The following is a 25,995-nucleotide window of genomic DNA, read 5'->3' on the forward strand; positions in this document are numbered from 1 at the left end:
GCAACAAATGAATTGGGCCACCCTTGAATCCCATGCTACCAGGTCTTGTTAAAAGTGAAAACATTGTTCTCGTTTGGCTGCAAAACTGTCAATTTTTGCTAAAAATGAACACAAATACTCAAGAAACGAATGAAATAACACTGTACATAATACAGGGCTCCACACTAACTTTTATTTTTGGTGGCCCGATCGGGCCACCAAAATCATTGATTTTTATTTTTTGGTGGCCCGTAAGTAAAATCTGGTGGCCCGAAAAAAAAAATCAAGAAAAACATAAGAAAAACTAAATCGGTCCTACTAAATAGAAAAATAAATATTAAGTATTACTGAAGTGATACAGGTACCCTTGTCTAAAATAAATGAATAGAAAATTCAATAATCTTACCGTTATTCTGAGTTCTAAGATTTTGCAAATAGGCTTATAGATTATCATAAAAGTTGATGCCTATTTAGGTGGTCAAAACTTACGCTTGAAATGAAAAAGTGCGAGCATTTGCAGACATTTGTAAACATCCGACATTTTGTTTTAGCATTGTAAAGAGCCGAAAGTTACCGTTATTCATTTCTGATTTCCGAATGTCAAAGCAAACATTCGACATTTATTTCAGCATCTTCCGGAGCTGAATGTTATCCTTATTCATTTCCGAACGTAAAATCAAATATCTGACATTAATTTTAGCACAGTACGGAGGTGAATCTTACCGTCATTCATTTCCAAAAGAATATAAGCAAACATCCGACATTTATTTTAGTATCATAATATGGAGTCAAATATTGCCATTATTCATTTCCAAACTTAAAAGCAAACATCTGACATTTATTTCAGCATCTTACAGAGCCGATTGTTACCGCTGTACATTTCCAAAAGTAAAGGCAAACATCAGACTTTTTATGGTGGCCCGATCGGGCCACCAAAATCTTCATTTCTGAAATTTTGGTGGCCCGACATGCATTTTTGGTGGCCCCGGGCCACCGGGCCACCGTTAGTGTCGAGCCCTGCATAATAGCACAACTTCAAACGGGTAACAACAAAAATTATGTAAAATATTAGCTAAAAAAGCTGAACTCCAGAGTACTGTTATAGAGCTTACCCAATCGTGGCTGCTATGTGATGTTTTATATTCAAGTAAACCTACAAAAAGTGTACAGTATAGGGTAATTCCATGAAGTTGGGGCAGTGTCCATGTAGCATCGTGATATTTGAAAAATACATTTCAGCATAACTCAATATTAATTATGCTATACATTCATTGTTTGTAGGCTTTACATTTGCATTGAGGCCACACATTTTCTTGGAAACTTTGTGCCATTCAGACTCAACTTTGATGAAGTTATTAAACAATATGTAACGGTGTCCTGTAGCATCGTGACGTGTCCATGTAGCATCGTGATATTTTAAAATTTGGTCTTAAGAGACAAATTATGGCAATTACCTTGACCAAAATTTGATGCAATGTGCATATTTACTAGATTAGTCAGATAGCTAAATATCTCAAATTTCCTGTACACAGTTTTAATTTTAAAAGAAAATTACAAAATGTATCACGATGCTACGCGGTGTCCTTTTTTGTTACATTTGGTGGACACCGCGTAGCGTAGTGACACATTTTGTAATTTTCTTGTAAAAGTAAGACTGTGGAAAGGAGAGTTAAGATATTTAGCTATCTGACTAATCGAGTAATTATGCATATTATATCAAATTTTGGTCAAGCTAATTGCATTAATTTGTCTTTTAGGACCAGATTTTAAATATCACGATGCTACATGGACACGTCACGATGCTACAGGACACCGTTACATTTTTTTTTAATAACTTCATCAAAATTGAGTCTGAATGGCACAAAATTTCCAGGAAAATGTATGGTCTCAATACAAATGTAAAGCCTATAAACAATATATGTATAGCATAATTAGTATTGAGTTATGCTAAAATGTAACACTTTGTGCCCCAACTTCATGGAATTACCCTATAATATTTAATCACAATATAATATATCATATAATACATGTACAATACAATACAATACAATACAATGCAATACAATACATTACAATGTAATACAATACAACAAAAAATACAATACAATATAATATACTATCATCTATAGGACGTTTCAGCCATGCATTAAAAACGCGTATTGTTGTCAGCGCAATTTTTACCGTTAAATATCAGAGCATATTGAACAAAACGCATAGGCCAACGTATTAATTCCCCATAGGCTACCGTTGTTACTGGCCATTCAAGGTCACACCATATTCTCGTCTGTTGCGCGAGCGCTTGCTGAGTGCGCAATCGCTTGCTGAGTGCGCAATCGCTTGCTCCTAGTGTGCGTCATTTTGTTACAATTCACACACGCACAAACATCTTGCACCACGCAGTTTTAGGGGCTTCCCCTTTTCACCGCTGGGATGTGACTGCCGGTCCGAGTTACTGAGTAACTTTAAAGACGAGTAGAAGCCCGGTATTTTTGTGCAGTTTATGCTTGCTCTACTTGATTGTAGATGATAATAATCATATTGGATGGCATTAATTCGTGGAATACCAGGGAATATTGCACTCGTTAGGGCCATTATTGCACTCATCTTCGATTCGTGCAATATTGCCCTAACTCGTGCAATATTCCCTGGTATCCCATTCATAGTCATCCAATATGATATAATCATCTATAGAGGACGTTTTCGTGGCGCATTAAAAATGCATAATGTTGTCCGCTCAATTTTTACCGTTCAATATCAGTGCATATTGAACGAAACGCATAGGCCAACGTATTAATTCCCCATAGGCTACCGTTGTTACTTGCCGTTCAAGATCATGCCATATCGTCTGTTGCAAGAGCACTTGCTGAATGTGTTAATGCTTGCTACTAGTGCTCATCATCTTGTTATAATTCACAAGCGCGCAAAGAACTTGCTGGTTGCTTCATACGCAGTTTTAGGGGCTTCCCCTTTTCAGCGCTGGGATGTGATTGTACTGCCGAATCAAACTTCAAAGACAAGTAGAAGCCCAGTATTTTGTGCAGTTTATGCTTGCTCTACTTAATTGTAGATGATAATAATTATATTGGATGGCATTAATTCATGGAATACTAGGGAATATTGCACTCGTTATGGTCAATATTGCACGAATCTTCGATTCGTGCAATATTAGCCCTAACTCGTGCAATATTCCCTGGTATCCCATTCATAGCCATCCAATAATAATATAAACATTTATATCAAAGGGCTATACCAGTACCAACTGCGCATGAGAGTTAATTGCCTTCAGCTTGTTCTGCATGCCATTCGATGCTACTGCTTGGACACAACTCAATTATCATGTACTAGCAGCAATCTGCACACATGTAAACCCAATAACGAATGGGAAGGGTGCTCCATGTATGAAAATCTCTGATACTGACTTTTATCACTTCACACTTTTGATCTCAAATTACTACAAAACAACTCAACTTTATCCCCGCAAATTGTACATTAGCAAGACAAATTTCTTGGGAGAGCTTTTCGATAAATTGCAAGCAAACTCCAATCGGTGGAATACTAACTTTGAGCCCTTCCGAGTGCTACGTTTTAGCATTAAGATTGAACGCAGCTGCAGACAAACAGACAGACACACAGACACAGACACACACACACACACACACACACAAGTGTATTAGCAGGCTTGTCTAACTGTCCCTACATCCTTGTTCTCCGACTACATTTTTGTTCTCTTTCTTACCCATGACGATACAAGAAGACAGTCTATCCCTCAAGGGAATTTTCACCATTAACATGCAGGGGGAAATACCAGTGCATTACTAGCTGTGAAGAGCTTCCTCTTCTAGGGGCCTACTTCACTAATGACTTCATTTATAGTCATGGTTTCCAATCGACAGCCATTACTTGCATCTTTCGTGCATAATTTACTGAATATCAATGTATTGGATTGGAACAGAGGAGACATCATTCCCTTGTGTGAGCTTGAACAAAGCAGTGAGATTTTCTACAGATTTGAACAAGCAATGTAACAAGACATGTTACCTTTAGAGAAAAAAAATGAAGAGACAACATCAATCAAAACACATGAAAGTTAACGGTACCCCTAACCTAAATCCAGGACTTTGAGCTCATTTTTATGTTGACTACCCCAATACATTAGTTCTACATGGACATGTAATACATGTAAGCAACTTGAGTTAGGTGGTTGTTTCATCATAATGTGAGACATACATACCTTGTATGTAGATATTGAGTTTTAGCTAAGGATCATATGAACACTTGTACCTTGTACTTGAGGTGAATAATTCATACAGTATGTGGGTATAATCATGATATAAGGTAGGAAAGGAGTTTCAACACTCAATGTCTTTTCTTATCTCAAATGGTACGACAGAAACTGATTTACTGCTTCTGAAATAAAAGTGAAATATCCCATTATTCATCTAGCAATTTTTAACAATTTCGCCAACATCATACAGTATCTTGTGTGTAGTCACAACAAGAATAGTTGTCTTTCCAGAAAATGCAAAACTGCTGGCAATAGAGCAATCGATTGAAAGTATGAAATGAGGTTTGATGTCGGAAACAACTGAAGAATTCTTGGCAGTATACATACATCAAAACCATGTGACCACATGATTATTTCCAGTTACTGAATGAAGGTTATGTTACAGATGACTTTACTACTGTACATCTCATCTCATATAGCCTGGCTTTCCCTTTTATGAGCAACTCATACTTGTAAAAACACAAAGCAAAACAAAACAAAACAAAAACATATGAACCATGCATTTTCATGAGAAGTGGATCACATCTTTTTTTAACATTCTCTCACTTTGACATAATTTTCAGGTACTTGTCATCACTATGATAGGTAGCACTTACTATCTGTATCAGGTGACTACATTATTGCTATCTTATTATGCATGAAATGTGTGATTTTTATCTACAAATTAGAGCAACAAAGTGCATAGCAATAAGTTACTAGTTGTTATCTTGTATAATGTCAATCTGTCGATAGGACTTCAATACAGGAAACCAACAGGGTGTTCAGACACACAAAAAGATAATACTAGAACGGTATAGCTATACTAAAACGGTATAGCTATACAATGAATTTATACGTCTGAATTAACGCTGACTAACGAAATGGCATATAACGGAACGACGTATAACAAAAAGATGGTCAGAGCATCGTTTCGAACTAAAACTTGATAACAAATCAGCATTCCATCATGTTCATTGTGTGTCTGAATGTATGGTGACCATAGATCGGTATAACTGGGCGTGGCTTAATGGGAGCGCGCACGAAAGGTGGCACCACAGCTGTCACTCATGACCATAACAGCATACACAGTGGGGAAATTAGCATCTGAACGGTCTGTCGGCAAAACAATGATTCTTTATACGTCATTCCTTTCAAGCTTTGGTATAAACTGGCTTGCGTCTGAACAGGGGGCTAAAAGAACGTCTCGTTTCATGTTTATACTTATGTTTACATAAAATAATAGCAGTAACCAAGGTTTCGGTAAACTTTTCTTGTTGAATGTAAAAAAAATTAAGAGAAGGAAAAAAAATGAAACTGATAATAATGAAGAAACATAACAAAAATCATGATTCCCTCAAGAGCATAATTTGTTTCTATTAATTCTTATACTAACTGTTATGTAATGTATTGTTAGCAGTAATACTGATCAGTTACACAAAAAACAAGGAGCTGGAGATCTTGCAATCTTAGATACAAACAAGAGCATAACATAATCACATTTCAGTGTGACTTCCAAATAACTTACCTTGAAACCTTGAAGGCCACACCTCGCTACTAGGGTGGTGAAAGTACATTAGCCCTACTGTAGATAGTGTGGTGTGGCAGGGTTTTAAAGGGAGTCCCATAGGACCATTTTAAAAAAAAACTCTCCAGCACAAATTGATGCTTTTGACGGTCAAGAGGACAAAATAATGAGATCTTGCATAAATTTGCATTATTAATCTGAACTGTCTTTACTCACTCTGGGTGGGTAGAAATAGGCAATGGCATCCTTCGGGTCATCCTCTTCCTTGACCACTACTGAGTGGTCATAGACAAAAAACATCTGCCCCAGAGCAACAAACCTGCAGAAAGAAATGAATTGGGTGATGTCTACATCAATGCGTCTTTCACTGCCGGAGCCATTTTCAAGACCACAAAAGCACTTCATTGATAAATCTGTGAACCAGAGTTTGCTGAAGGAAATACAGACCTAGATTCCACAACGAGGCCTCTGGAAGACAAAACATTTTCATTAAAGGGATCGTATAGTTTTGGTTGAGACCTAACTTTAGGTTTCTAATATTTTTGGGTGAGATAATGAGAAACCACTTATGAAATATGAAAGAGCATGTAATTCCAAGAGGAATTCAATCTTTACTTGATGAAAATTGGTTTTGAAATGGCCGAGATACGTAAAATAGAGCAATCCTAATGAAAGGTGGGACCCACCTTTTATTATGTTCGCTTTATATTTCATTTGGTTGTGGGATGTCTCAGCCATTCCAAAACTGATTTTCATCAAATAAATTTTGAATTTGTCTTAGAATGGTATGCTCTGTACTATTTCATAAGTAGTTTCTTGGTATCACACAAAAAGTTAAAAGCCTAATCCTTGCCTCCTCCAATACTGTACCATCCCTTTAATGCACTTTCTAAAGCATTGAAACATAATGTAATGTCAATTATCAAAGGACTTTGAAACAGGTTTTTGTCTTTTAATGTCAATACTTTCCTGTTTGGCAGTAGCATAGAGTCTTTAACTTTCTTTGGAATCCCTAAGTCACCTTTCACTTAGAAGTTGAGCACCATTTTACATCATTAAAGGAACTCAATACAATGTCATTAACCTTTTCCATGCCAATGAGTAAGATGTGCACAAAGTTTACACACATACACTTTGTACAGTGTACCTGTGAATAGAAAATTAATCTGTTACGCAGAGGCCTTGTAGACAAGTGGCAATAAATGTGTAGTTGTATGTTCTTCAGAATATAATTAGAGTAAGCACAGCACAATGTCATCACTACTCAGTGATTTACAGACTGGAGCGAGCATAATCTCGTTAAAAGCCTTCCTTCCAATGCTCAATAACCTATATGACAAGTGAGTGCTTGAATGCATTCATAAGTGTCCAAACTAAGAGTTAGCTAGCTTACATACTGAGAGTGGAACTAATGTAGTGTGCAACTCATTAATCATAACTGGTCAATTCGAGCATAATGGACATGACATAGATACATTTGCAGACAGTTATGTTTTGCTTTGTTTTGTGGTTCAAAGCATCACACAGTAGAATTGGCAGTCTCCCATCCAAGAGTTTATCAGACAAATTTAACAAAGTATCAGTGATCATACACAATAAAACATAAATTTCACAGAATTTTCTTGCATGGTCCTGATTATCACATGTTTTTGTGATGATAGATTGATGTAAAATCATGTCAGCTGCTGTACCATGTCAGTCACACAGCTAACACTGAACAGTAATGGTAGTCGCCTGACTGCTATGAATGACTTTGACTCTTGTTACCAATCACAAGTTCCTTTGAAGTTGACATCCCGCTATTTACCATTCTGACCAATACTAGTGTGGCAGTAAGACACCTTTTTAACAGAGCTCCATAAACAGGTTGACGTACAGTGTACCGGTACACTGTAAATATGAAAGCATCACACAAGTAGAATGTCAGAAGTTTCATCGACCTTCAACGAAAAGAAAGGAAGTCATGTGATTTTCAATTTCACATGTTTTAGCAAGAAAGTGGTACAGCACCCATCACTGCGACACAGGAAGTAAATGATGTCATCACCTCACATGACCAGTGCCACCCACTGACTTACACATGTACTGTGCACGTGCACAAATCTTCATGAATTCGATAGTCCTTTTTAGCATGTATTTCAAAGAATAATGTGAGTCTCTTGCCTCAAATTATCCTTTAATAGTGTCACCTGTATTTAATATTAAGTAAGAGATGATTTCGGGGGGTACAACTGAATTTGTTTTAATACTGATCCCAAAAGTATATTTTTATAACAAGGTTATACACTTAAGAGTTTAGGGCATTAACAAAAATAATAAGCAACTTGTACAATGTGTAAGATATTTGTGACATATACTGTAGCACTGGTTCAATATGACATTGCATGAATATAATGTATACTCAAGTACCTGGTACCATTACTTATTTAAGAGGGCACTACACCAAAAAAAAAAAAATGAAATGAAAATGACAAAAAAATCACATATTTTGCATTTATGTCATGAAGAATTTGTCAAAACTCCATAAAACCATATATATGTACATGTTGCTAGAGATGTCAGCAATACAATGGCATACATTGTAATGTATAATATTGTACATGGTTACCATGGTAACCAGATGCCTGCAGGTGATTAGTTAGGTACACAAAAATGCCTACTACTGCTGTAAACTTTGGTATTTTTTGTTCATATTTGGTCGATAGATGCAACTCAAAAATCCAAACATTTTGATATACCAATTTTGAAAAATGTTTCTTCCCATTGCCATGGCAAGTGGTATTAACAAATCAGAATTCAGCTGTCAATGACTTAAAAACTAAAGCCCATAATTTCAAAATGCTCAATTAGATTATTAAGCACGTCCTTCCGCATAAGTGTATCAAATTTGGGAAGAAAATATTGAGGCATTCTCAAGTTATAGCAAAATTTGTAGACAAAGGTATCAAAATACATTTTGAGAAAACGGCCATTGAAAATGAAGATGTCATTTTCAAACAATAAAATACATGAAAAAGTTGCATATACGCCATACTTTCAACACACATTTGACCTCAAAGTACAGGCAAATGTCATTTCTAGCAGAATATAGACATAAATTTCCCTTCAAAATATATGTATAATTCACTTTATGCACTTTCACAAACATATTTTGTCAAGAATTATGATTTGAACCCACAAAAACACAGTATAATGACTATGTTCAGTGTTTATCGCACTGTAGTCCCACCTATAGAGTTTTGAAAATATGCTCCTCCATTGCAAAAATGTGCCTTTAAAAGGGTATTAGAAAAAAGGAATTTTAACCACTTTTACTGCATTTTCTTTTTGTGTGTAGAAGCTACTGAATATTGAAGGTAAGAATCCAAACTGTCACTTAAAAGTAAAAACAGAAAATTGAAAAAAATTTCAAATTTTGGTGTAGTGCCCCCTTAAATCTCCTTTTATGTACAACTTAAGTTAACAATTTTCTGATTTTATCTACATGGAAAAAAAACCAAAACAACTTGGTCATGGTGTGGCATAAACTCAAGAAGGAACAAGACATGATTCAGTGCCATAGATGAACAACGACTTAAATGAACACACATGATGAAAAAGTAAAATCTGGAAGAGTGTGTGAAAAACATATCAAGTGGCTGTAACCACAAACGGAAAACCTAAAGCCGCTCCTTAAGTGCAATGTCCTTGTTATGGTATTACAATGTAGCTCTCAGTGGAATGCATAGGCGCCGGAAGTGGGGGGGCAGGGGGGGCGGCCGCCCCCCCAATCCAAAAAGTGGGGGGGCAAAACGCATTTTTGCCCCCCCAAAAAGCCCCCCCCCCCAAAAAAAAAAAATAATAAGAAGAAGAAGAAGAAGAATAAATGAATAAACAAAGAAAACAAAATAAATATGTATATATATGAATAAAAGGGGAAAAAATATGGCTACAAACGGCAGCTTTTGGACTGTAAAATGTCAAAATTTTCAAGCTCGCTCGCTTCGCTCGCTCGCATCCAGCAGTTGAGCCCGGTGCGCCTCCCCCGTAATTTCTAAAGCGAAAAACATAGCTACGACGGCAGTTGTTGGACTCTAGAATGTCAAATTTTTCAAGCTCGCTCGCTTCGCTCGCTCGCATTGAATCGTTATGCCATTCTCCTAATGTTGCTGACAGTAATTGCCAGTAGTTGCGCCCGATGCTCCCACCCCTTAACTTCCAAAGCGAAAGATAAATATAGCTACAAACGGGAGTTTTGGGACTGTAAAATGTCAAAATTTTCAAGCTCGCTCGCTTCGCTCGCTCGCATTGAATCGTTATGCCACTCTCCTAACGTTGCTGCCAGTAATTGCCAGCAGTTGCGCCCGATGGCCCCCCCCCCTTAATTTCCAAAGCGAAAGATATAGCTACAAACGGGAGTTTTTGGACTGTAAATGTCAAAATTCTCAAGCTCGCTCGCTTTGCTCGCTCGCATTGAATCATTATGCCATTCTCGTAATGTTGCGGCCAGTGATTGCCAGCAGTTGCGCCCGATGCGCCGCCCATTAATTTCCAAAGTGAAAGATATAGCTACAAACCCCAGTTTTGGGACTGTAGTATGTCAAAATTTTCAAGCTTGCTCGCTTCGCTCGCTCGCATTGAATCGTTATGCCATTCTCCTAATGTTGCTGCCAATGATTGCCAGTAGTTGCGCCCGATGCGCCCCCATTTATTTCCAAAGCGAAATATATAGCTACAATTAAAACACCAGTTTTGGAACTGTAGAATATCAAAATTTTCAAGCTCGCTCGCTTCGCTCGCTCGCATTTTATTGTTATGCCATTCACCTTATGTTGCTGACAGTATATAATTTGTCGATCGTTTCACACCGTCATTCCATAATCCATGTAAGGAAAACTTACAATGTTTCTCAATGACTGCGTTGTTGAATGTATCACATTCCGTAATGTATTGTAGTCCCATTATTGCTCTCGCACACACGCACAAGCATACAGACCGTCAAAATTACTTTATGGCTCCCCCCCCCCCCCATGTTTCGACCCACCGTACGCCACTTTACATATATATATATATATATATATATATATATATATATATATATTATATATATATATATAATAGATATGTGTGCGTGTGTGTGTGTGTGTGTGTGTATGTGTATATTGTGTACCTGGTAACATATGCATGGTCTAATCTTGAGCCCCCTCCAATGTTTGCCCCCCCAATCCAAAACTGCTTCCGGCGCGCCTGGTGGAATGAGTTTACATACCACTATAATGCAGGCAAACACTGAGCAGAGTCTCTTCCTTAATTATTGGTACCCATGAAAAACAACAACCATGACACAATAAATGGTATGTAACCTTGCACCACTCTTTCTTTATATCCCTTGTTCTGCATTCTGCACATAGCTGCACAGTAAAATGCCACACAACATACAGGGTAAAGAGACTGTATTATGAAGAGCTGAAGAGATCTCTTGCAATAACTGCAAATTGTAGAACTGACAATTCATAAACAGTAGCCATTAGGCCATCATGCATCGTGGGATTCCCACTCTTCAAAGGGGAAATCCAGACAATTTTTATAATTTCACATCACATGTTATCAGAAATGTGAAAGTGTAATTTCTATTACAATACTGCTTGCTTTAAAAAAAAAAAGTTCACCTACAGGTGTAGAATTTAGGCATACTTTCTTCTTTTGTTCTGCTTCCTGGAGGCCTCACTCATGCTTTTTTATGGTGAGGCTGCAATATCATCATCCTTGTTCGTTGCGATTTATCATAGATTTTAAAAACATTCCTATTTTTCATCCCAATCCCTATAACTTCTGAAACTCAGTACCTACTATAACCAATAGTTGTTCAAATGTAAAAGTCTGAAAATCATCTGGAGTTCTCCTTTATATCAGGGTAGTTTACTTTCCTGCTAATATGCAACTCTCTCTTTTTTTTTTGACAACACACATCATAAAAGTGTATCAAGGATATTATTACTGGAAAATCACAACATGAGAAAGAAAACTTAACTGGTTTAAATCAGTTGCATTGTCTGGAATCCTTCATTAGATTGTAATATCATGAAAGGATTTGCTGGTCAGGGCTGGTAATGCTCATTTCTGGCCATTCATAAATTATCAACTATGCTTTTCCGCACATAAATCAGAGATACATGTAAATAGATCAGTCTACTGAATATCCACAATCACAGGCAGTGCCAGTCATATGCCTTCTAAGATCTTTCCAATTTTATCTAAAATTTTTAATCAATATGCCCGTGGCATTCATGGTGCTGAAATCGCTATATTACATACAGAATTTGAGAGGAGTTTGTGATGATATGTAAAATGTTGTAAATATTAATAGGACAAGGGTAGCAAACACAACAAATGAATGAATGAATGAATATTACACACAATCAATAGAATAACACATCAAAAAGGTAAGAGTGAGCGGCATGATTGACGAGAGTTGTAACAGCATGCGATTATACAAACGTTCTGTATCTATGCACCCAACTCTCTCAGCCCATTTCAAAATACCATTCCAAAATTTGCAAATTTACTTTTTTAAATAATTTGCAAAAATTAAATAGATCTAATTAATTGTAATCACTTCAGCACAATCAACAATAACTATGCACACAGCATGGCCCTGTCGCTGTACAGAAGTGTCGCTGCCTGGCGCACAGCGTCTGGTCATGGTCGGGCTATTAAATTCAACAAATGAAACCAATCAATGAGATGTGAGCACTTAAAGGGACTGTACAGTACTGGTTGAGGTAGGGATTCATGTTTTGAACATTCCTAAGTGAGATAATGAAAAGCCTCTTATGAAATATGAAAGAGCATGTAATTCTAAGAAGGATTCAACGTTTATTTGATGAAAATTGGTTTTCAAATGGCTGAGATATCCAAAAAAGTGTTAATAATAAAAGGCGACATGCCCCAACTTTATTAGTATCTCTTTGTTTCACTTTGTTTTTGGATATCTCAGCCATTTCAAAACCGATTTTCATCGAATAAACTTTTGATACCCCTTAGAACTGCATGCCCTTTGACATCTCATAGAGTGGTTTCTGAATATCTCACAAAACGTTAAAAGCTAAATCTTCACCTCGACCAGAACTGTACACACCCTTTAAACTGTTGCCAAGGCAACTGTCATCCTAATACATCTTACAATAACTGTACACCTGCGTGATCTTTTTATGAAGTGGGCTCCGTCCAGTCTCCTGGATCTCAATCACAAATGCACAAGGTATACGATTGAGAGACAGATTTAATCATCCTAGATTCCTAGGACTCGCTAGGTCTGACCACCATGCATCTTTCCTTCAGCATCACACTCACACACTCAGTCAGAGTAAGGGCTGATAAAGAAATCAGACATTTGATTATGTTTTGGCAAAAAATGCCACAATATGCAACGGCCCAGTGCAGCGACGATCTTATTATCATCACAAAGAGATCAGTCAAGAGTGCTACATAGTACAGAGTGAAATCTTCATAGTGCAATGACCGTCTGGTTTCGTTGTAACTGTGCTGTGGTTCTCTCACTCCTTGTATGGTGTAGATCCCCTTGGGCCGCCGTGGATTTCAGATCTAGCGAAGGAAAATTGAACGAACATTTACGAAAGGAAAGGTTACTCTTTAGTTTAGCTTTTGAATCTCACCTTTTCGTGTACTCCGCAGCCATATCTATATACGCGATTCCCTCTGTACTTCGATAGGTTACATCATGCCAAATCGTGCAGGATTTAGAGCGATATTTATCTTCTTTCTCTGCGTTAATCCGGTACGTGTCGACAGCCACATCCTTCGGCACCCACTGCGTCCACAGATGATGAGAAATGTTAATCACAATATTCTGATTGATCGTTGCGATCGAGTGCGGGTGGTCAGGTGACAAGTCACATGACAGTGAAACCCTACCGAACGTCCTTTCAAAATTTGCAAACGAAAATGGTGAAGGAAGTCGAGAATTTTCACGGATGTTACCTTTTAGTAAGTAAAAACACACGCTACAAAGGTTGGACTTATATAGGATATACAGTGGATCCTAAGAGAAGAATTAATCAGCATAACCAAGGCTGCAAATTTGGAGGTGCACGGAGGACCAGTGGAAAGGGGCCCTGGTAAGTCATGCATAGTCCCATGTGTTGTGGTACGTGGTAGTGGTATGTTTCTATGTCTGAAGTCTCTAATCTATAAACCAAAACGAAATAGTAGATTGATCAGGTCCATTTCTTCATTCATGATACTTGACAGAGAAATATCTTCATCACCGCAATCGGTGGTATGGCAACTACTAGTATGTAGAGAATCTAGTAGATAGTAATCAAACAATGAACTGAATATAGTCTAGACTCTAGCGTTAGGTCTAAAAACTTAACGTTAGTAAATTTAACAATACACCGGTAGGCCTACACCGACCCGTGCAGGCCGTGTTCACGGTAGTGGGATGGAAGTAATTTAGATTTACTAAAGCAATGAATTGATCGAAGAGTCAAAGAAGGGGTTGCATCCTTACAATTGCAGCTGGTTAAGCTTATATGTGGATCGAAAGATCAGTGACAGTCTTTATATTCTGTTGTTGGGGATATAAATTTATATTCTGCAGAGACTAGTCTATGTCTGGCTTCATGGAATCTCCTCCTAGACCATTAAATTTGAAGTAAAAAAAACAAAAGAAGTTTTAAAACTCCTTAGACAAAACAGACAGATGGATTGTTCTGTTTAAGCTTGATGTAAACCTCTGGTTCTGAGTGCCTGAATGAGCTCCGCATGGACTGCTGTGCGGGGTACCAGTAATTTATACTGTTCCATATCCTAATCAAATGTTATATTCCTCTTTAATCAGACCTCCGCAAAGGAGACTCAAAGGAGTCACAGAGACTCAAGCATTTAGGGGCCATCTCACGATCTCATGCACGACACCCATTTTTCTCACGCATCGGGCGAAGTCTGCAACTTGGGCCTATAATAATGAGCTCAAAAGATTAAAGTGATAGTTGCAATTGAAGGTATATTTCCCTTTTGTCTTTCAAAATAAGTAAAAAAAAAAAAATAGTCATAAGTATGCACCTGATCATACCATTAAGAGCTAAAAATTGAAAAACCCCTCCCACACCCTCGCATGCCGAGATACCAAGTCATGAAAATCTCACTCATAAAATTTTTTTGAATTTGGCATCCCTGGAGTCAATCAATGATTGCATCATAAATTACATGATTTCGGTTGTGTTCTGTGTTCTAAACAAGGACAATAATTTATGTGATTGAGATCTACAATTGATCTAGTTCTCGACTGACAACCAAGTAGCTCAACACCAGATTCCGTCTTATTACAAGTTTTTGCCTTGTATGAATATGTAAAATTCAATAACAGTTTCCTGCATCCATAACAATATGAGTTTTATAGACATTAGTGTGATTCTCACCAATTGTATATGGATAGTGACTTCATAATTCAGCTGAAGTGATATCATTCTTACTTGGTTTGTTTTTCAAAAACTTGCAGACAATATTACAAAAATTCTTAATCTGGAATTTGCACACATTATTTTGATTTTGCTGTGTTCAACTCTTTATTTCTCAATTTGTTTCATTTTATGTTGATGATCTGCTGATTATTTTTCTCCATTGCAGGGATATGGTGCTGATCATATATGGCTTTCCAAATGAAATATCAGCTCTGAGGGTAAGAATTTAGATTACAATACTTAAGCCTGATTTAAAAGGCCCACAAGTCCATGTGTCACAATAGTAATAATGATATAATAATAATAATAATAATAATAATAATAATAATAATAATAATAATAATAATAATAATAATAGTCATAATAATAATAATAATAATAGTAACAATGAAAATGATAATAATAATGAAGATAATTTATGATAATTGTAATAATATTTTCATTATTATTGCTGTGATTATGGCACATTTTTATCATATTATGTTGCCATAATTGTTATTGTAAATGCACTTTTCAAGGGAAAATGTAGTCAAACTATTGTGCACAATTTCAAACAGCATGTCCAAGACAATAATAGTGCCTAAATCTTTCTTGTTTAGTTTGAGTGGGCGTGGCAACATCCCAAGAAATCCCGGCGCTTGAGACATGTGCCTGCCAAGAAGAGCAGAGAGAACAGCTTCCAGTACCGGTTCCGCGTTGTCTCCAACATGCTGCGGACAGGTCCGTGGTGTCGCCTGCCCCTCACCATTCAGTGGCTCCTGCAGGAATACCAGCAGGACTTTGATGTTAGTCTCCGGCCTCCTGAGCACATGCCGATCTCCTATGGTCAGGTGACCAGCACAAAGGTCAGTCATTGTCTCTTAATGCAAATTTAACTGTCTTTGTAGGTTTGCAACTTGTGGACTTTCAATACCCTTTCTTTCTTCTGTGACAGACATCAATGGCTGTGAAATATGCATGGAATATCTCCCATTAGAAACGCAAATTAGTTAATTGAAAGATTGCTTTGGCATGTGTAATTACATTTTCATTGTATCATACTTGTGCATATGTGCAGTAACAAATTGCTAAGACAATGCTCAGTTCAGCATTACTATAGGCATCTCAAATTGATGCTCATGTTTGATAGAATATCATATTAAAAAAAAACTTTTAAAAACTTACTGTTTTATGTAAACCTCTTTGCATATGGTGCTTTAGTGCCTCTCAGTTCATTGAAAAAAATAAAAACCTTTATGTGGATTTTTTTGAGGCATGTGATTTTGTTGCTTTGAAATTTGGTCTCATGGTAGAGCAGCCATAACTATATTAGTAAATACAATGCCATTTTGATTGTTATGTTTCCTGCATGTTTTCACATGTACAAAGGTGCAGGATCATTGAAGCTTAATTCAACTATACTTTTCCTGTCATACATTAATCAAAAGACATTTAGATGGCATGCACTTGACATTTTTTTTCTTCTGTTTTCTGTTAATACTAAATAAAGGTTGGTGACTTTGGGAACCCTAAGAGGAAGAAGAAGAGGAAGAAAGGGAAGATGGAGGCAGAGACCAGTGAGAGCACAACAGAGATGTCTGATGATGAACCCATAGCAATCCCAGCAAGCCAGACAGCTGGCAAACGATGCTTCATCTGTGCCACGAGGTTCACGGTGAGATATTTGTGTAAACCAGCTTCTGATGACTTTACAAGTGCATACACATGAAAACTGGATATCCTTTGTACATTTGATCTTGTGGACATTTTAGGTTGTTCTCTGCAATGTATACAGTGAGTGTAATACGCCAATCATTGGTGGCAGTACTTATGTTTTATAGTCGTGGTATTTTGTATTAGACATTTTTCTCATCTCTCATGAGATTAGAAAAAGAAGAGTGTTGGAGTCATGCCGAGATATATATTCAGAACTGATGATCAAATTATATAGGGAAACAGCAAACAGCACGCTCCCTTTTTATGCACATGAACATGTGTATTTTCTATAATATATTTGATTTCAGTAATATATTGTGAAATGACAGATTTCTTAGGAGTTGCATTAAATGTATGACAGTCTTATGAATATTCTTTGGGAGCAGCAGCAGATTTTATTTTTTCTGGCTTGATAAGTTTCGAAAAGAAAGGATAAATATTGATGACATAGATAGGATTTATTTCTTTCATGTAAAGTGTCTGACACTTTGATATGTTAAAGTTTATCTGGATTTCTGAAAGCATAGTTAGACTTTTTTGTCAGTCTGGTGCTACTTGTGACCTCTCACTGCACAATGTTCTTTAATGTGATCGCGGGATACTTGGTCCTGTAGTGCAAAGAATTGTAATAGGTCATAATCTTCCAAAGATAGAAAATGACAGACTGAAGCATTTAAATAGCACAAGGTAGGTCCTTTCCAGGGGTAGAAATCATCCTAAAACCAGTATGTGCTGGACTGCAAAAATCACAGGGACAAGATTGTAATGCTGATATCAATAATCTTCACTCAATGAACAAGCTTTGAATTGTATGTAGCTGTTTGTCATTCACAAGCCTTATGTGATATCTTTATCTCTTGCAGGCAGATGATTCCACACTGACATGCCTCTACCCACAATGCCAAGCAGAATATCACACGTTATGCCTCTCACAGCGCTTCCTGAGAAGAACACCAGACCAGCTTCTGCCAGTAGAGGGCGCCTGTCCAAAATGCAAAGAAGATGTTCTGTGGGGCAATCTCATCCGCAAGAAACAGGGCTGTTTTGCACAGCTCTCTCAGGTAATGCCTGTGGTAGAACCACATTGATTTAAGGTGACAATCCTTTTTTTTTTTTTTTTTTTTTTTTTGGGGGGGGGGGGCAGCTTACTTACCAGTAATTACTGGTAAATATTTGTCAGCTGCTTCCTTTATGCCTCCATGCCACATTACATGGCTGTTCTGTAGATTTCCATATTAGATTTTTGTAATAAAGATTTCAAACCCTCTTTGTTCTTTAGACTCATCTGAGATTTTCAATTAAAAATTTACAAATTCCCTTTGTCTATAGACTCAAATAATAGATTTTCATGCAACAATTAAAGATTTTATTTTGCTTAATGATTCTTTTTAGTGCAAATTGTATAAATTACCGACATATTGTCATTGACCATAGTTTTTATATTTTGTATATATTTTATTTTCTCACTTCTTTGATTGAAAATTTTACAAGTATTTTGCCTGAAGTGAGCACCAGATAGATGAATTTCAGTTCTGAGAAAATTGTCACTGCACTCCCTTACTTCCACGTTCCCACAAATATTGAACATATTCCTTTCTCCCAAGAAAAAAAAAAAAAATTCTGGTATGGTTCTGAGTCTGCATGTATGAAGTCGAAAATCAAAGTACATGTACTTCAAAAGTCACATGACATGAAAGTGTAAATATTACAGCAGATTCATGATATTGTTTTGCACTATTTTCATTGTTTGAATGGGGATTTTACCCCAAGTACACGAGGGTTCAGTGAATGCAGAATATTACTAGGAAACATCAATGAAGCAGGTGCAAGGAAAATTGGGCAATCCATTTAGAAGTTATTAATTTTTTGAAGTGTTGGTTTTAAGCCGTGTGGCGTCATTGCTGAATAAGACGACTACAAAAATATGTGATGTCACAATACAGGAATGATTTTTCTAGGATAACGAAAGAGCCTAAGACTTACCTCTTTCAGAAGATGGGTGAATGATACTTGTTTTACCCTTAACATATGTCAGTCACAAGTCAAGGGAATGTGCATTTTAAGTGACAAATGGAATTTTGTGGAATTCTCTTTATATTTTGATTGTACCATTTCCCTGCCATGACATCACAGACTGTAGCCTTCTCATTAAACATTGACAGTAGATTGATTTAACCAAAACTTTGGAACTCCTGATTTTTGAAAGGATTGTCCTGTTCTCAAATTTGATTGATGTGTACTTCTGTATGCACATGATTCGGGTAAATTTCCCTTTAAGAGTCAGGTACATTGTACAGTGAACCCCAGTTACGACTAGCAAGCTTAAATCTGGTTACAATGAAGTAAAAATTCAGGGTGCTGTTTCATCAAGCCTTTTGTCAGATGTATTTACTGACTAACTGTTGTAAACTACCAAAATCCTTGCATATATGATTCACTGAGAACAAATTTGTCCGAAAAAATATCAGACAGAATGCAAGATGAAATTCTTCCTAGGCCCCAAATTTATCATCTGTGTATCTTTATATACTTTATCTTTTTGGCTATAAGGAAATTTTGGATGTAATAAAAGAAGACTGCTGGTCCCAAAAACTTCGGTATTACAGGAGTTGCCTGTATTACCAACAATTTAGGTTGCTGGCACATGTGATTCACTCCAGATTTTTGTAAGACACTTCGCACAGTTCTTCAGGCAGCTTGCATTTGATGTACTACTATCCTGAGCACAGGTATGCACCATATTGTCCTTTCAATTATTATTCCCTTAGATATCTGAAGAAGATGAAGCTGGACACTGGGCAGACGACTTGAGAGACTGACCATCGAGTGCAATGCATTTTTACCGGAATCCAGCCAAGGTTCAAACAGTGAAGCCCACCGTCAGCGGATGAATGCAGCCTGATGTTCATACTGAAGTCTTAATTTCGTAACCATCCAGCTAGGATCAGACTGAAAATGGACACAAAGTTAGCAAGCGATGCCTGATAGGGATGGCAAAATCCCAAGCTACCATTCACCGTGTGGAGGATCTGTCTGGCTTACGATCATATCCGAATTGGAACACAAGAGGGCACTGTAGTAGTTACAGCTCTGTTTTTGTTTAAATTCCTCCCCATCCTATCTAAAGGCAAGATGAAGGGTTGTCTTTCCCTGAAAATACAAATGTTAGACAGCAAAGAAACTTGTACACATTATGACATACCACAAAGGATTGTGCATGTGACCTTATACACTCCACAGCACTTACATTTTGGGCATATGAATTTATAAATACCTATTGGTTAAATTACAAAATTTACAAAAGACAAAAAGTCACTGCCAAATATATGTTTTGTGCAGTTAATAATTGTGTATTAGTACCCTGCACTGATTTTCTTATTTCAGTAACAATGAATTCTCCATAATCCAAGCTTCTCATTGGTATACAGTACATGGATATCTCCTTCTTTCCTTCAAGAAGCCTACCAGAGAAATTACAAAGATGGCCACCAGATAATTACACTTTGAGAAAATAGGCCTAGAGGTTCAGATACAGTTATTGGAAAGCAAACTGGAAATATGGTATCCAAATGCAATACTGGTAGGTCAATTTAAAACAAACACTGCAGAAGTATGCTTCGTTGAAATTGAAATATTCTATAGACTTTGAAAAATGTAGACACGAGGTAGTCAAAATATTGTACTGTATATGCCATATATTTAGCGAGTCTAAATTTGTGCGAATCGGGACTTCCCAACAATTTGGCGCGTGGTTAAATTCGCGATTGTGGAATACAGTACTGATCACAATAAAATGTATCCATGCATGTCACATTCACGTCAGGATCAGAGTCGATATTTTTGTGTTTTTACATTCTAGAATAGCACCCGACTCACGAAATTCACAATGATTTAAAGCATTGTGAAATATTCGCCGTAGACAGTATTCTACCAGAGTACTAAAATGTATGTATATTTCAGCTGAATCACTATATTTTGCAATTTTCCTGGATTGAAGGTCTGCAATAGACCAGTTTGTAATTCCACTTTGCGCATGAGCAGAAAAAGGTCATTTGTACCAACAGGCATTTCAGTTTGTAAATTCACTGAGATAAGCATCTGTGATGTGATGATTATTCGTGAGATCCTCATCTAAATGGTGCTTGCCAGCTCATCCACCTGACAGCAAGAATGGTATTTTGCAACATAAAAGGAAATAAGCTGTTATTGCATTCTATACAAAACAATGAAATGGATGCCTGCTAAATTGTCAACTGATGGAGTATTCTGATCACCTGCTCTAAACGCGAGATAATTCTTTGTTTGAACATGAATTCCATAAATTGTTACGTCAGGCAAGCTTAGGCATTATGCCGCTTTGAAAATGAGTGAAGTGCCTAACCAACTGAGAAAAAAGAAAAGTCATTAGTACCAATGTGTACATGAGCTAATTACGAACTGGCTTATTGGATCAGGGTAGCATGTTGCCAGATCAAATATTCTTCATGTGACCTGCAGTGTGACTGGTAATGAAATGCGTGGCTGTAGCATGGAGCAAATGTATCACCACATCTCTTTTGTGTTTTGGACTCTAGGACACGAGTCCAGCAGCAATCACTGTGTGTTGACCACTGTCTTGACCAGTATCTTGACCAGTGTCCTGGTGAATCTAGTCATTGTGTGTTGTTTGGCAGTGTCACCCTGTGTAATTTTTTTTTCAACATCTCTCAATGACGTGGACGAGAGATCTTGTAGGTTTACACTGTATATGATATAACTGTGTATGTGAATTGTGCAATACATTTTTCTATTTATTTCACGTGGTGGTGTATATTTCTTACCTTTGAATACCTCTCAACTCGGATACATGTATAGCAAGTATTTTCTACACTTTGTATTTGACATTTGGCATTAGACTATTATGGCATTTCTCATTATGACAAAGTCCTTGAACCGGCAGTTTTCTTTGTTACATTAAAATTTTGTCATAAGCAATCTCCCAAATACTGTAAAAGTGGATATTTTCACATGAGTAGTTTTTTGCGCTTGGCGGTGAGATGAATGTCGTGTGTTTTTAATTTCACGGCATCAGGACATTTGACTACTGAAACATATGGCAAGCAAAAATATTTGCATGCTTTTATTTTCGCGCTAAAATGCACGAAAATTTCCACTTTTACAGTACATAGATAAACAGAAAGTAATCTTGGGATGTGAACTTTTACTTTGTCGTGTCATAATTTCGTTACAGCCATGTTGGTTATAACAGGAGTGCAATATATCACTGAAGCAGAATTGGATTTGAATGTATGATATTTCACATACTGTAGTGCACATGCTATACATGTACATACACTGTACATGTATTTGTTTGTATGAATTATGATTTGACAATAAACCAAGATAAATCAACTACATGTACAGGCTCGTCTTGGAAGACATTCTTTTTTTTACACATTAGGCATACAGCCAGTTGTGTCTCACTCTGTTTTGTAGTCAGGGCTTATTTTTATGAACAGTTTTTGCACAGGCCTTATTGCCATATATGACAAATACACTATGTCATTGTGATAGAAGCTTATAAGCTGGTTTCTCGGCTCTCATCGAAGTTATATGTATGCAGTTATTGTGACTAATAATAATTTGAAACACTTTATAGAAGTGGCCCCTGAAGAAAAATAATGTATGCAGTCAACTCTTTACAAGTCAAAATCACATGCACATATATTGTCAAATTTTCCCAAACTCCTAATAAATTCTTATGAAGAGTGTCTGTTGAATGATTAAATGTCAGACATTGCATAAATTGAAGTACATTGTAAACACTCTTAAGTTCCAACATACTTAGTCTACTTAGAGTCATATGAATCCAGTACATGTATATTGTAAATGTACTTTTGAGTGTGTGCAAGTGGGTAGATGGGGGTTCTAGTGTGTGTGTGTGTGTTTATACCATTGTGCAATGTACATGTATGCTGGGACTTTCTGTGTTTGGGTTGTGCTGCAATTTTCTTTAAAAAAAAAAAGAATAAAAAAAAAGAAACTAAATAGTATTTGACCTATATATTAGGTATTGTTTGTGTGTGGTCATGCTGAGCACAGAGCTCTGATGTTGTTTTATATGATTTGGTAAGTGGGACATATACATTATGTATGCTTCACCATAGAGGCTGGCGGTATATGTAGAGGTATGTGTTGCCACTTTGTGCACATTGCAGCTTTGTGTGCTATCCACACACACACAAGAGACAAAAACACAGCTCTAACACCATATACACTACAATGATAAACACATGCATATCATTACTTTGATGTACAAACATTAACAATGGATGTACAGTATGTTGATAAACACTGCATGAAACTGCATCATGAGGGGGGGGGGGGGGGGGGGGTGGAAAAGGATCATTTCTGTGGATAATACGGTACAGTTGAACCTCTCGTATCCGGACAAGTCGGGACCGGGGCTCATCCGGATAAGGAATTTGGCCGGATACAGGAGACTCAATTCTTTATACATGTACATAATTATATACATACACATGTACTGATGTAGCCCATTGATTGTAGTATAGGTGCAGAGAATGGCTAAACTGCAGCAAAAAAACTTTAAGTATACAGTACAAATTTTAGTAATAATCGCTGAAATGTTGTTTGTTATTCTGCGTTAATAACCCCTTTGAAAATCAGTCTTGTGCTGAAAGGGCTATCCACCCTGTGAATGGAAATAAATAAATAAAATAAAAAAATAAACATTGACCGAAAATGCAATGCCTAAATTTCCCCATACAGAGGGGGCATGTTCGGTAAATACAATACGATTTGCGTCGGTAAAAAGACACGGTTTTTGTGGTAGGGTTATTTGAAATACTGATTTTGTTAAGTGCGTGGCTTAGTTTTCAAATAATACTGTTACAGCTAAATTTATCAGAATTTTAACTATCTTCTAGGAGATCTTTAGCTAAATTGAAGCATAATGTTGCGCGTCTGGAGAAATTAAATAAAAATCGTTCGGTAATAGGATACACCTCCATACCACATGTAGTAATGTGTATACTGCAACCTTTTCATTGTTACACTCAGTAACAGACCCCACAATAGAGGTTTGTGTTTGCAAGAATGAAATCATTTTCTTTTATAAATTCTTGGGATGATTTACCTAAATGATTATTAAGAAATGTATCAAGTATATGTACTTCATGTGTGTTTGTGTAGGAGTTCTCATGGAGTTGGGAATCCCCCTTTCCTCCCGTAATTATATAAAAAAAAAAAACATCACGGCGAGATTGCGTCCGTATAATAGAGAGATCCGGATAAAGGGAGGCCGGATAATAGAGGTTCAACTGTATATGTTGTACACCATGTGAGCATTCAACTCCTTCATGTCTATGTGTTGCAATCTCTGTTCATAAAATTTCATTTCATTTCATTTCATTTCATTTATTGTTTCTGTATGGCACAATATAATCAACTCTGATCACTTTCAGAAATTAACATATGATTCATAATAATTCATGGCTGATTTTGCACATGACAGGTAATCAAATCTTAGTGACAACACTGAAAACTTTTGTCTTGGAAGATGAACAAGTACATTGTATCTTGTTCTGTGAAATACATGTACCTTCAGTGCATTCATGATTTTTAACCCGCCGAGGACGAGCTGATTTTGCTGTAGATATCTACCTGGGTAAACTCGGAACTAGACTTCTACAGGTTAATGTCTGTGACAAACTGCAATCATAATCACATAATGAATAATAAAGTTTGTTTTATTGTTTTGAAGGTTCTTTATTACAAAACACACAGATTCTGATACACCTAAATGTCCGTTAGTTCGGAAATGAAATAGGGCTTGTTATTTGTTCCCTTGTTTCCTTGGTTTTGTTATATGTATTTGTTCGATTATGATGAAATTTCGTTATAATGAAAGAAAACTGCCGGTCCCAAGCATTTCGTTATAACGGGAGTGCACCGTATGTGATCTACATGTAACTAGGCCTCATAATATTTTTTTTTTTTTTTTAATGTAGGAGCCAAAATGGGCCATAGAATGTAAAAGGTTGAGAAGAACAGCTTTATAGCCAAGTTTACCCAAATATATGTGAGGATTGAGTGAATGCAGCAAAACAGTGTATTTGTAAAACTGATCAATGAAAGCTTGAGGAAAATTTTTCATTCCCTTCAAAGGTTTTAGAGAATTTGTTCAGCCATTGCTGGATGACAAGAACACTAGTTTGTGATGTCATATACAGTGTATGTACGATATAAAGAAAATACTGTATAAAGAGAATTCCATTAAATTTGATTTTCTATGAAATTTATACACGTTCCTTGACTCGTTACTGACACATGTAAAGGGTAATATACATATTGTTCCCCCTAATTTCTGACAGAGACAAGTAAAGCACTTTCATTTTGCTACAAATACAGTTCGACCTCGATTATCCGGCCATGTCGGGACCAGCGCTCATCCAGATAAGCGAATTGGCTGGATATGGGAGACACAATGTTAATGTATATAGCTGCCGTCCAAGCTGCCATCCCAGTGCACTGGCAGCTAGGCAGGTAGCGTACCCCGCAACGGTGGTGATGACTGCTTACTTTTACGATGATAATGTGGTGTGAATTTATGTCAGTTCTGTCGGGAATATTGTAAGTAAAGTGTGTGAGTTTTGTAGAAATTTTAATTGAGTTTAAAGTCACTGTTGTTTCTCAAATTTTGGATGAAAAAAAAAAAGTCCTTCACTGCGGGAACGCGTCCGCATAAAAGGAGACCGGGGGAGACCGGAGACCGAGGTCGAACTGTATTAAAAATACAGTGTATACACAATTTACTTAATCAGCAATGACGGCACTGAAACTTGAACAATTCATATTTTTTTAATCGATTGTCTGATTCACCTCAAACTTTCACTGATGCATTACTAATTATTTGTATTGCTGCTTTCACTCAACCCACATATTTACAAGGGTAAATTATTCAGTTGTATGAGTACACACACAGTAGACTACAATATTTGATAATAATAAAATGCCATGACACCATAAAGTGTATAATTCAAACTCTGTAAACAATTTAATTTGAA

General features: G+C 36.8%; 2 protein-coding genes across 2 annotated transcripts in view; one reads left to right on the forward strand and one right to left on the reverse strand.

Annotated features, from left to right (window-relative positions):
* The window catches only part of LOC139742334 (uncharacterized), a 38,965-nt gene extending 25,392 nt beyond the window's left edge, over nt 1-13,573 (reverse strand). The window contains exons 1-2 of the mRNA XM_071652911.1: nt 13,424-13,573; nt 5,985-6,087 (exon numbers count right to left, since the gene is read on the reverse strand). Of these exons, the coding sequence (XP_071509012.1) occupies nt 5,985-6,087; nt 13,424-13,446 (126 nt within the window). The 5' untranslated portion in view covers nt 13,447-13,573. The remainder of the gene's footprint in view (nt 1-5,984; nt 6,088-13,423) is intronic.
* Nucleotides 13,574-13,697: 124 nt separating this feature from the next.
* Nucleotides 13,698-20,064, forward strand: LOC139742335 (structure-specific endonuclease subunit slx1-like). The gene is made up of 6 exons (XM_071652912.1): nt 13,698-13,885; nt 15,399-15,450; nt 15,832-16,077; nt 16,722-16,886; nt 17,791-17,988; nt 19,696-20,064. The coding sequence occupies exons 1-6, from the start codon at nt 13,713-13,715 to the stop codon at nt 19,744-19,746; spliced, it is 885 nt and encodes a 294-aa protein (XP_071509013.1). The 5' UTR covers nt 13,698-13,712; the 3' UTR covers nt 19,747-20,064.
* Nucleotides 20,065-25,995: the final 5,931 nt, after the last annotated feature.

This window comes from Diadema antillarum, unplaced genomic scaffold, assembly GCF_040938485.1.
Source record: "Diadema antillarum isolate AM-2024a unplaced genomic scaffold, OU_Dant_1.0 seq00000997_RagTag, whole genome shotgun sequence".
NCBI classification, from domain to species: domain Eukaryota; kingdom Metazoa; phylum Echinodermata; class Echinoidea; order Diadematoida; family Diadematidae; genus Diadema; species Diadema antillarum.